Consider the following 12,262-nt stretch of genomic DNA (forward strand, 5'->3'; position numbering starts at 1 on the left):
AGTTCTGATCTTCCATTGACAACCACTAACCGGACATGTTGTCACAAGGAGAGTTTTCGTTGACTTGTATATTCTGAAGGAGACCCTAAACCTCACTCCTGTCAACCGCAGCTCTGAAAGCAGTGCATCATTGCTAACAAAACTCTGGTTGACATAGATACTGTTACCATTCGATCTTCCTCCTTCAATCTTTTTGAAATCTTCAAAACACATATCATTATCTTCCTCATCCTCATCTTCAACCTTTCCATAAACACTATAATCCTCACCATTCTCGTCTGTTTCAGCAACAATAGAGATATCAGCATCCTCCTCCCCATCGTCCTCCTCCCCATCATCCTCCTCCCCATCATGATTTTCATCTTCAACCAAATCATCATCATCATCTTCAAAACATTCATCAGCTTCATCATGAACTCTGAAACCGTTTCCACCTTGCTACGGCTTGATACACAAAGCCGTACTCCATGCGTTTTGGTTATCTCGAGCAAGTTTCTCTATCAATTGTAACATGAATAGGAGGGGTGTCTGGAGCCAGCATCATTTCTGCTGGTAATGAGTAGGTTATCTCTACAGATTATGTGCTCATGTCCAGGTTATAATCTTCTTGAGCCATTGCAAGAAGTTCAGCATGTGTCGAACCTTCCCCCAAAAAATTGATTCTCGCTCCTTTGACATTATCAACCACAAAATCCCAACGGCAACCTTTCAACAACCATTCTCCATACACTGCATGTAACTGACGCATCATCTACAAAAATTCAAAATAAAACACATTAGTAAACATAGAGAAAATGAAAGTTTACTAAACATTGACGCAGAGTCTGGACGACTTACCAGTAAGTCGTCCAAACAGGTCATTTTTGCAATTGAATTTTAAATAGGACGACTTACAAGTAAGTCGTCCAGCTTTGTTTTAGACGACTTACTGGTAAGTCGTCTAGGATAAAACGGGTTAGTTTTGCATTTGACCGAATTGTGTCAGATATTTGACTTTTCTTGGACGACTTACCAGTAAGTCGTCTCTGGGTAAACAAAAATTTCAATATTTTATTAAAGCTAGACGACTTATTTGTAAGTCTTCTCAGGTTAGTTTGCAATTCGAAAAAGAAACTTAAATATTTAACTTTACCCAGACGAAGTCGTCTAGGTAGACGACTTACGAGAAATTCGTCCGAGATAAGTAAGGTTTGACCAGAATGTAGGAAATAAATCTGGACGACTGCTTATCCTGGACGACTTTCAAGTAAGTCGTCTTACTTGACGATTTCCGCGTAAGTCGTCTGGGAAACATTAAATATTTAAGTTTTATTTTCCAATTGCAAAAGTAACCTGAGACGACTTACAGATAAGTCGTCCAGCTTTAATAAAATATTGAAATTTTTGTTTTCCCGGAGACGACTTACTGGTAAGTCGTCGTCTAGGGTATTCTCTAGATTTTTTTTTAACAAACAAAGATAACGACTTACAAGTAAGTCGTCCGTTTGACCAGAAGACTTACCCGTAAGTCTTCTACAGCCAAACTACTTATGGGTAAGTCTTCTACGTGAACAGATCTGGAAAAAAATTCAATTTCATACCTTAAACTAGTGAGATGACTTCCTTAGCACACAAAGTCTTCTCCAACCACCCAGAACCTCAAACAAAAGTAATCTACCAAGAATAATATGCTTGAATGGCTCTATCAACAATAAAAAAATTTGAATCAAAATCTTGAGTTTTTTGGATGAATATGGAGGCAATGTGAAAGAGATGTTGTTTTTAGTTCATAACAAGTGAGAAAGAGAGAGTGTAAATCGATTTGAGGTGTATTAAGAACTTCAAATTGGTTGTTCATGGTGGTTGGTATATTGATTGTAATGGCAATCTTGTAAATACTTGAAGATGATGAGGTTGAGAGAGTAAAAATGTCATTTTAGGAAAAAAAAGAAAAAAAAACTAATGGCATTTTCGTGAATAATATGAACTTGTGGGGTGAATATGACAAAAGAAAAATCTAAAAAAAAGCATGGGTTAGTTTTAGGTTTGATTTTGAGTTTTGAGTCAATCTTGCAAAAAACCCTATATTAATTGACAAACATTACATCATTGTTTTGTAACCACGTGTCATCATGAGAATGAAATTCAGAATGTTTAGAGAAATAGGTTGGTCCATCTTAACTTATGTTATACTTTCTATTAAACTAACTATTAATTTGATAAATAGTGTACAAAATAATATTCTCGCACTTTTCTTAAATAACATCTACGGAATTGTCTAATATAACGTATATATGACAATTAATGATTATGAATAATAAATATTTAATAATAATTTTTGTATCTTAGCTCTTTTTGTTTAATTTTATATTATTAAAATATATTAAACAACCACATTAACCATACAATAAAAAAAAATTCTTATATGTTATATTTTGAATTTTGAAAACGACTATAAATTACTAAAAAGATTAAATGTCTCACACTAAAATTTTGTGATCAACGGTTTAATTTTTTTTGGTAATAACAAGATACAAATGATCTTAAATCGTATGAATATAAAGTCTCATTTACTAGACATTCATATTATATATTAATATAGTTTAAAATTAAACTATATAACATAGAAAAATACTTAAATATGATAATTTCTAAATTTGTATTGAAAACGTATTGAAACATTAATATTTAAATTTTGAAATTTGCATTAAAAAAATCGCACATTAGAAATTTTGTGTTTATCACATGAGTATGAATTCTCAATAATAAATATTTATATCAAAATATATTATATATCTATGTACATGTCATTGAAATTTAGTTATATACCATATAAAATACATAAAATGATTGTTTTTTTTATTTATAAAAAAGTATCGTATATAAACAAGATGTATTCTTTTGATTTATGTGTTTAATCTAATTTATTATATACATAATACCTAAATGAATACAAATAAATAATAATGGATAAAAATTATTTTTATATATAACATTCATCCCGCGCAATTGTGCGGGCCTTAAGCTAGTTTATTAGTATAGAGGAACATATATATGTTATTATCACTAGATAAGATTTCTTATTTGATTGGATGATTACAAATGATACAAGCATCCTATTCATACTAGTAATGAGTTATGAGTTAGCTAATTATAAATTAATCTTTAATCTTTATCCATAATTTCTTTTACAATTTGTTTTTATTTTTATCCACTTTGTTTATATATTTATCTATCTTTCTTCTTAAATTTGGATTATTGGTCCTAATAAAGTGATCTAAATCAAATTTTCTTTTCAATCCTTCCTTTTAAACTTAGTTTGATTATTCGAAACAACGTCTTCACTGTTTTCCCTTCAGTGACGTGATGAAGATATCATCTACTTGATCGTTTTGTCTTAATAACACATTCTCTTATGTAATGATAACGAGTACTGATGTGCTTGCTCTGATCATAGAAAATTGGATTCTTCGTAAATACTATTGCCGACATGTTAAGATCTTAGTTGACTCCTATTTTGGTAGGCTCAACTCTTTTATCAAGTTTCGTAACCAAATACCATTACAAACGCATGATATAGCCACTACATAATCCGGTTCACAAGTAGACATATGACAATTGGTTGCTTCTTAGACATCATTTGAAACTGGTCTCTCGCATAAAAATATTAGATACAATTTACGATTGTAATAAAAATAATATATATTGATCTAATTTTCAATACTTTAACTTTAAGAATTTTATTTTTCTTATCAAACTAAATATTTATTTTTATAATATTTTAATAAATTAAAGTATATTTATAATTTATGAATTTATATTATTTTGTGTTTAATAATTTAATTTAATAATTTTAAAAATTAATAGATATTAGGTTATGTAACAATGTTTATTATTTGATTTAATAATCTAATTATGCTTATGAAATATATATCTATATAATTATTTTTTATTTTTTCATACTATAAGTAAAAACTAAATTATATTAATTATAGTTGTATTTAATAATAATAATCCGTTTATTTTTATTTAAATTTATTATAAGATTTTTATAAAAGTATCTATATCTTTACAGTTAAAATAAAATATGTTAACATATTTTAATAGAAAAAGTATCGTTTTAGTTTTAGAAAAAATTAATATTTTTCTTTATATTTGTAACTAAAGTAACCTATTTTAAGTGGAGTTTATAGAAACAATATCAGTTTTAATAGGAAACTACTTTCACTAGATGATTTAACGTTTCGTATGTGTGACAGAATATCGCCAGAAAAAAATATAGTTTCAAATAGTTTATAGAAACTATCAAAAAATTAATATCTAATTTAAAGTGGTCATCATTCAATTATTATCACAATATATAGTGTTTTGATTATAGAAACTATTTGAAAACTGAAATCATATTATATGTGGTTATAAATATATCAATTCCAAAAATATATAGTATCATACATTGAACTAAACCTTAAAATGAAAACCCTAAAAAGCAACCTGACATGTCTTCTTCTATAATCAACACAAAACTATACAAACTAAACATTATACGTTTTCATATAAACCTTACATCAACTTAACAATCAACAATGAAAACGTAACAATATATGTAGATGATACCACATCTGTATATACCATAATAATATAAAATAATAACCTCGCGAGTTTTGATTAGGATAACCACACGATATATGAACACAAACAGAGTATTGAAAATATGGTAATTTAGAACAGTTAAGTCATAGGTGGAGTTGAGTAACATTCACATACGAGAGAACCAAGATTGAAAATGAGTGAAGAGCGGTTAGTAAGGTAATCTCAAAACACGTCTTCTTTGCCAAGTAAATTATAGGATCAATAAAATTAGAGCATTTTCATCTTAACAGAAAAAAGATAAAAGAATACAGGAATATAATAACATTAATCTTGTCTTATCTCAACAATACATTAATAGAGAAAAGTAGAAGAATGCATGAATATAATAACAACCTTGTCTTAACAATTCACCCATCCGAAAGTATTGATACGGTTTAGAAAATGTGGTTCGTAAAGCTATTTTTTGGGATATCGTCATCTTCTGGTAATAGATTTCAACATTCATTTAAAAAACATATGAACCCCGATCATTCTTGCTTGTATTCTCTAATCTTTCAACATGATTAACTGGTTTTTCCTCCATTAATATTTCATCTCCTCGTATACTCACATCACGCTTCATGGCCTTCTCACTTTTTGGTCCTCAATATCGTTAATTAATATTGATCTACATGAGTATATGAGAAATATATAAAAACCATATAAAATAACAATACTGATAAATCTGGAAAACATTCATCTGCAACATGAAAGATATCAATAGAAATATATTCGATGCACTACAAGAAAACACGTTATTACCGACTACGATATGAGTCGGTAATCAGTCGCTGAATGGACATATGCGACTGATTTACGACTGATTTGAGTCGTCGAAATACACCTCGTCGCTAAATTATTCAATCGTAAAACAGTCGGTATTTAGCAACTGTTTTGCTACTATTTGGGGCAGTCGTGACTCCAGTCGCTAATGAGTAGGCAATTTAGCGACCGATTTACGACTTATTTACTGACAATAATACGATGGCTTAGTGACTTTTTCAACGACTCAATTTGACGTCTGAATTTCACGACTCAATTTGACGGCTGATATAACGAAACAATTACCGATTACAGTGGCGACTAATTATATTAGTAGGAAAACAGTTGGTATATTTCTGCTACCGAATAACAACTGATCAGTGACTCAGTTTGTTAAATTTTACGACTAATTAGTGACTGTTTTGTGACTGATTTGCGGTGACCAACAAATAAAAAGAAGTGTTGTAAATAAATGTAAATCAAACACAAAGAAAGGCATGTATATATATATGGATGTCATTAGAATAGGGGGTTTATTAAATTGAAAGTTTGGGGTGATTTGAACTAAGAAAAATCAACGGTTATTCAAACATGAATTTTAAAATTGATTAAAAAATCTACTATTATTGAATTTACTATTTGGTAAACTATTTTGAAATTCTGTTACTAAAAAATTGTGAATTTTATGATTCTTCTAGTAATTTTAAAGTGTTTTGCTTGATTCCCTTAATTAAAGTAAAAATAAAAGTCAATCTTTTTAGATGAGACTCTAAAGTGGTTTAAATAAAATCATAGTGAATTCTCGATTTATCCAAAATCATATAAAACCTACTAATATCAAATTAATTCAACTTCTAGACTGAAGAAATCTCCTATGCGAAGAAAGATGACAAGTCAATGAGTCATGGTTTATAAAACTTACAACTTGCTAAACTGTGTTATTATAATTTAACCTCAGAAGAAAATAGAAATACACAAACTAAAGGGCTTTCGAGATTTATATCCCATTAAGTCATTTGAAGGACTAAGGATAAAATAGAAAGAAAAAAAAACAACATAAAACGATCATGGATCAACATGGTCTGTTTCCTTTGTAACTTGTCTTTCATCAACATGGTCTGTTGCAGATGCAGCGAAGGCGGAATCCTTTGCAGTCACCATCTGGAAAACCTTCATTCTGGCAAATATTGGCGCAATTGGTTGTGCTCAGACACGGTCCACTGAACAACTGGCTACTCGTTTCACACATGCGTGCCTTCGCCGTCACCGGACCCATCCCTAAAGGTATAACACAAAGTAATCATATACAAGAATATACATAACTATAGCCAAACACTGACGAATATTGCATACTGACATGAGATTTTTATTTAGAAATATCATGGTGATATGACATCTGAACCTGTGGCGACGAGGAGCATGAACAAAAGCGCAACTGCTGAGATAAAACGAAAAGAGAGCTTCATTTTTTGAAGAGAGATATAGAGAGTTGAACCCAAGAGTTTTGCTGAGCTAAATAGGGAAGAAGCTAGATGACATCCATATAAACGGACTACATATGCATGTATATATTATGGTAGACGATTTATTTGGAATACATTCGTATTGATTTTCCCAGAGTGGTTAGACCACACTATCGCCGTTTTTGTTTGAATCTTGCTCTATTTACGTTTCTTTTTCTTTCTTTGAAAGGAAAAAATTGGTAAATAAAATAAAAGCTGAGGAATACAAGTCATGAATAACCTGCAAATGAGGAGAAGTAAAAAATGTGAAAGCTTAGATAAAGTTTGTGCAAAGTGAGACATATTGCAACTGTATAGGCTGTGTAGAATATTTAGATATATTTTTGCAATGTAATCAAGAAAATTTCAGATAACTAAACCAAGTGGTGGTGGTTTATTGGTTCCATTTAGAGAGGTGTTGTCTTTCAGGTTTAGATCAAGGATTGATTTGCCTCAACCTTGAAATTAGTTAGCATATCCTATTTGGCCAGTCGAAGTGTCTCACAGTTTAAATTCATTTAAAAAAAATTCGGTGAATAGAGTATTGGAAGCTTATACTCACTCTTGACAAGATTATTATTTGAGTGTTAAAAGTCCACATCACCTTCTGTCTACTAATGAAATATGATTCTTGTTATGAAAAGAAACCCAATTTATAAACGGAATTATCTATTTACTTTTTTGGAAACATTGTATTGCTTCATTCGCGTTTCTCAGATTGCATACTTCTATTGTTCATGATGGTTTTTGTATGTAACTGAATGCCTTAAGAACGCTTCATACAAAAAAGCTAATGCGCCAAAGAATGTGCTTTCATAAGAGCAAGAGAAGACAATAGAAAGCACACAGCCACACATGAAACCAATTCTAGGAGAATTAAGAGTTATTCTTGGGTTTACTCCGGGAGATAATATTTTGATTATGAAAAAAAAAAGCAAAAAATAATATTAAGTGTCAGAAAAAAATTTTGATATTATGAAATTTGGTAAACTGTAAACTTTATAATTCAAATTCTAAACACAAAACCTTAAACCCTAAGGTTAACACTAAACACTATAGCTCAAACTCTACGCATTAAACCCTAATATTTAAGCTCCAAACTCTAGGATTAACTCTAAACTTAGAGTTATCCCTAAACCTTAGGATTTAGAGTTTAGAGTCTAGGGTTTTTAGGGTTTAGGGTTTTGTTGACAACTTTTAGAGTTTAGAGTTAACTCTTTTCAGTAAAAAGAGGGAGAAGGAGAAGCAAATCCTAATAGGTTTTAGTGTTTAGAGTCTGAGCTATAAGGTTTAGGGTTTAAAATTTTGCAATTTCAAATTTTCTTCTCTTTTTTTGCAATTAATATTATTTTTCATTTTTATTTTCATAAAAAAATATAATATGTGGCCCTTTTTAATTAGTTACTATCTAGGGGATGAATCCAAGCATAACTCGAAAATTAATGTAGTTAATCTATTAATATTTATTCAGTAATTACGTATTTGTAAATTCAGTATCGTTAATATATAGTTTTTGGTAATTAGTGGTTGTCCAATATTAGTTTTTATGATTCGTTGATCTCTGTTCAATATGTTTAGCATTGTTTCTATTTTTCGGAATGCTTTCTATGAGGTTGAGAATATAAATAGATTTTTAATAACAATGAAATATGTACTGAAATTACCCAAGTTTTTGAAAAATATCATAGGATTTTCAATATTAAATTTTTAGCTATAGAAAATATTGATGACAAAAAACTATACAACATATTATTGAAAATATACATATTTTGAGCAATATAATTGCGCTCACGTTAACTCTCATGGTGGTTTAGTGCATTGTTAATCTTAATGAATTGAGTTAATTATTATATTTTCCATTATCAATTTTTTTCTTATTAATATATTTGAAACTCACGTCAATTCATATTTACATAATTATTATAATCTGAGTCGATTTAATAAAGCATGTATTTCCTTTTAAAAAAATATTATATATATATATATATATATATATATATATACATTTTTCCGCATATATTTAAAATTTTCTTTATTTTAGGTATTTTCTTAATAAGAAATGAAAATATATTAGGAAGCTTCATAATAATTTTCTTTTTCCTTATTTACATTTTTTCGCTATTTTCTGGAATTCAATTCCTAAGTTAGAAAGGAAAATCAAGTAAGTTAATTAGTTATTTAACTATATAACTAGATTTTGACCCGCACTTCAAAAGCGCGAGTTTATTTTTGGAATTAAATAAATATTTTATATGAATTTCTGTATAAGATAATGTATAAGTTCAGATTTAATAAAAAAATTTTCTTAAAAATTTGAGAAAAAACTAAAAATTCACCTTTAACTTGTGACTTGATATGGTGCTGGTCGACCTAGTAAAAACCCAGAAAATCTAATATTCTAAAAAATTGATTTACTTTTTAATAATACATTAAAACTGAAGAAAATAGTTTATCAAGTTGTTGATTAGATTAACTTGTTTTAGTATGTAGTCATACACTTATTTTACGTATATAATAAAGATTGGTAGGCTGTTACTACTGAATTCAATAAATATCTGAAATGAGTAAGCAACCCGATTTTGTATTTTGTAATCGTAATTAAACCAAGCCCGCCAATTTTTAGTGTACCGATATATGGTAGGCGATTTTGTAGGTAAAGGGAAAAATCAAATGATCATTTTGCCATTAATATGGGTGCTATTAGTAATAATCTTGTATAGTTAGAGATAAATAAGGTAAGACTAAAAATTAATTAGCTAACGAATAGGTCCAACAACCTCGTATAAGTAGATTTTTTAAGATTTATTCCCTTTTAATAGTATAGATTTTGCATGTGATTTAGTTAGGAAGAAAAAAATGAAAATTAAGTTATTTTATTTATTTAATAGAGATTACTAGGTGATAACTATACAATACCCTATGTTAGTTAGGAATATTATACTTCTAAATCTAACTATCAAATTATCGACATCAATCTAAATTATCATATTTTCATCTATTCTTCATAGAATTTTTCTTTTTATTCATAAAATATGTGTTTTTTTGTAAAAAAACATTTCATCGAAGAAATTCATCAATCTTTATATATTTGTTTTTTGTAATCAGACAGTCTCGATTAAAATTCTGCTAACCAAACAAAGGACTCGAAATCTATGAAAAGAAAATGGGACGGTTGAACTCAAGCACCATGTGTAACACTATCCGCCATTATATTTTGAATCCGAGGAACATGCATGATCGAAAATATTAATAACCACTGTTTGATCGGTTGTATTTCCTCTACTTGATCATTGAAGATTAAAGTGAATAGCATGAGTTTTTTTAATATTTGAGGATTATAATTTTTAAATATTCATGTCCACGTAAAAGTGCAGGTGAACCACCTAGTTCTTATTATAAGATGTCCACTTATTTAAAAAGTTAAAGTTTACACTAAAATAATTAAAATTATGTTTAAAGTATCCCATACGAAAATTTGGAATGTGTTTTCAAGTATTGAAAATTTGGATTGTATTAAAGTTTCGAATATATTCAAATGTTAAATGACGTAACAAAGATAATTAATTTAAGTATAAAGAATATACATAAATTTTTTAAAAGAAATTTGTTTGAAAGTATAGATTCAAGTTCTAGGTGTTAAAAGCAGGTGGATAAGAAAAATACAAAAAAAAAAAATACAAGTTTAATTGATAAAAAATAATGGTAGAAAAGAAAAATACAAAAATTAAAAATAATTATAACTATAAAAGTATAGATTCAAGTTCTAGGTGTTAAAAGTAGGTAGATAAATATCCAATAAAAATAGTTAAAACCATTTTTAAAACCGATCAATCTTTTCAGTTGTGGTTCTTATTAGGACAGAACTTGGGTTCACCCCCTAAGGTAAATCTTATAATTCACCCCACTTCTTTACACCAATCAAACTGCCACATAGGATTAATGAAATAAGGGATTAAATTTATAAAAAAAAATATATATCTTTAAAAAAAAGGAACTAACGTTGTTAAGCTAAGTCGCCGTTAGTTTTGATTATAATTTTTCTTCTTAATCCATCGGCGTCTTCTTCTTCTTCTTCCCAGAAACTCCTACAGAATTTTTCACATAACTTATAGGTTTGTTTGAGATACGTCATCACTCAATTAACATAATTAATCTCAAGTTTAATTATGGTTTGTTATATATATCTCTTGATCATATTAGAGAGATTGAGTCAATTAGGTTTTATTGCTTTATTTTGATCGTGACAAAAAATCGATGACTAATGATTATACACCATTAAAGTCACAATTGTTCTGGCTATAACTAATAACTATGAGAAGAAAAGAGTTTTGATGACTAATGATTATTACGTTTAGTGGGGTTCCACTGAATGAATTAAAGTTGTTTATTGGGACATTCTATTGCTTAGCTTGTCATGGGAGACATCTTAAATTATTTTTCATCAATTCCCACATGCCTCTACGCCATCTGTTCATTTATTCATTAGTTAATTTTTAAAATTTTGATGAATTTTTTGTCATGTATAAGAGGAGAGAACTAAGGTCAAATCGTGATGTAGGAGCCTTTATGTTTTACTCATAATTGTTCTACGTTATTTAGACTAATTTTTAACTACTGTTTATATTTTTCTATATAGTTGCAATGGAGAGTACTCATTTAAGTGGTAAAAAAATTGTTCCTCCTAATCAAGATAAATCTGGTTTGCAAGTCTCAGGTGAAACTAGTTTGTTAAGTCAGAATTCAAGATAAATCTTATGTCGTCATGCGTTAAAAGTGTTGGCCAAGAAGGATGTTAGAAGAATTCCACCTACCTACATTCTGAATCGAAAAGAGGACAAAAGCAACAATGAGAATTATCTTCAGATTGAAGATGTTGATGCTTTAGAGGCAAACAATGAAAATCAGAAAAAACATGAGTTCTGTATTGGAATGGATTTCAGTTCTGATGAGTCTGCGTATAAAGCTTATAGAAAGTATGGAGGCAATCATGGTTTCGACGTAAGGAGACAGCGGACTGCAAAGAAAAACAACAAGCTAGTAAGGATGGTTTATGTATGCTCAAAATCAAACTTTCACAGCCGATATGATGAGCACACAGCGTAGTGAAAGAATGAATAATATTTTGAAAAAATACTTGAAGCGCGGTCATAACTTGTTGCGCTTCTTTGAACACTATGAGAGAGTGTTAGACGATCATCGATTTAAAGAATTAACTGCTGACTTTGGCATGATGCATACTTCGCTGGTCTTATCGGCTCCTATAGAAATGTTACAACATGCAGTGGATGTGTATACACCAGAAGTCTTTACCTTGTTTCAGAAGGAATACACAGCTATTGGTGATTATGTTGCGAAAAGGGTCAATAAGTCTGAGATGGTAAGTGCTGAAT

At 29.3% G+C, this 12,262-nt stretch overlaps 1 protein-coding gene across 1 annotated transcript; it reads right to left on the reverse strand.

Moving 5' to 3' along the window:
* Positions 1-6,212: 6,212 nt before the first annotated feature.
* Positions 6,213-6,899, reverse strand: LOC106300734 (defensin-like protein 5). Its single transcript, XM_013736944.1, has 2 exons — positions 6,773-6,899; positions 6,213-6,648 (listed from the first exon to the last, which is right to left on the reverse strand). The coding sequence occupies exons 1-2, from the start codon at positions 6,834-6,836 to the stop codon at positions 6,479-6,481; spliced, it is 234 nt and encodes a 77-aa protein (XP_013592398.1). The 5' UTR covers positions 6,837-6,899; the 3' UTR covers positions 6,213-6,478.
* Between the last annotated feature and the right edge of the window lie 5,363 nt (positions 6,900-12,262).

This window comes from Brassica oleracea, chromosome C1 (genome assembly GCF_000695525.1).
Source record: "Brassica oleracea var. oleracea cultivar TO1000 chromosome C1, BOL, whole genome shotgun sequence".
Taxonomy (NCBI): domain Eukaryota; kingdom Viridiplantae; phylum Streptophyta; class Magnoliopsida; order Brassicales; family Brassicaceae; genus Brassica; species Brassica oleracea.

Bases quoted from the DNA above. Each gene is read 5' to 3' on its own strand.
- LOC106300734 (XM_013736944.1), bottom strand. From the start codon at position 6,836: ATGAAGCTCTCTTTTCGTTTTATCTCAGCAGTTGCGCTTTTGTTCATG. The intron at 6,649-6,772 runs GTTCAGATGTCA...TTATACCTTTAG, and splicing joins CATGCTCCTCGTCGCCACAG to GGATGGGTCCGGTGACGGCG.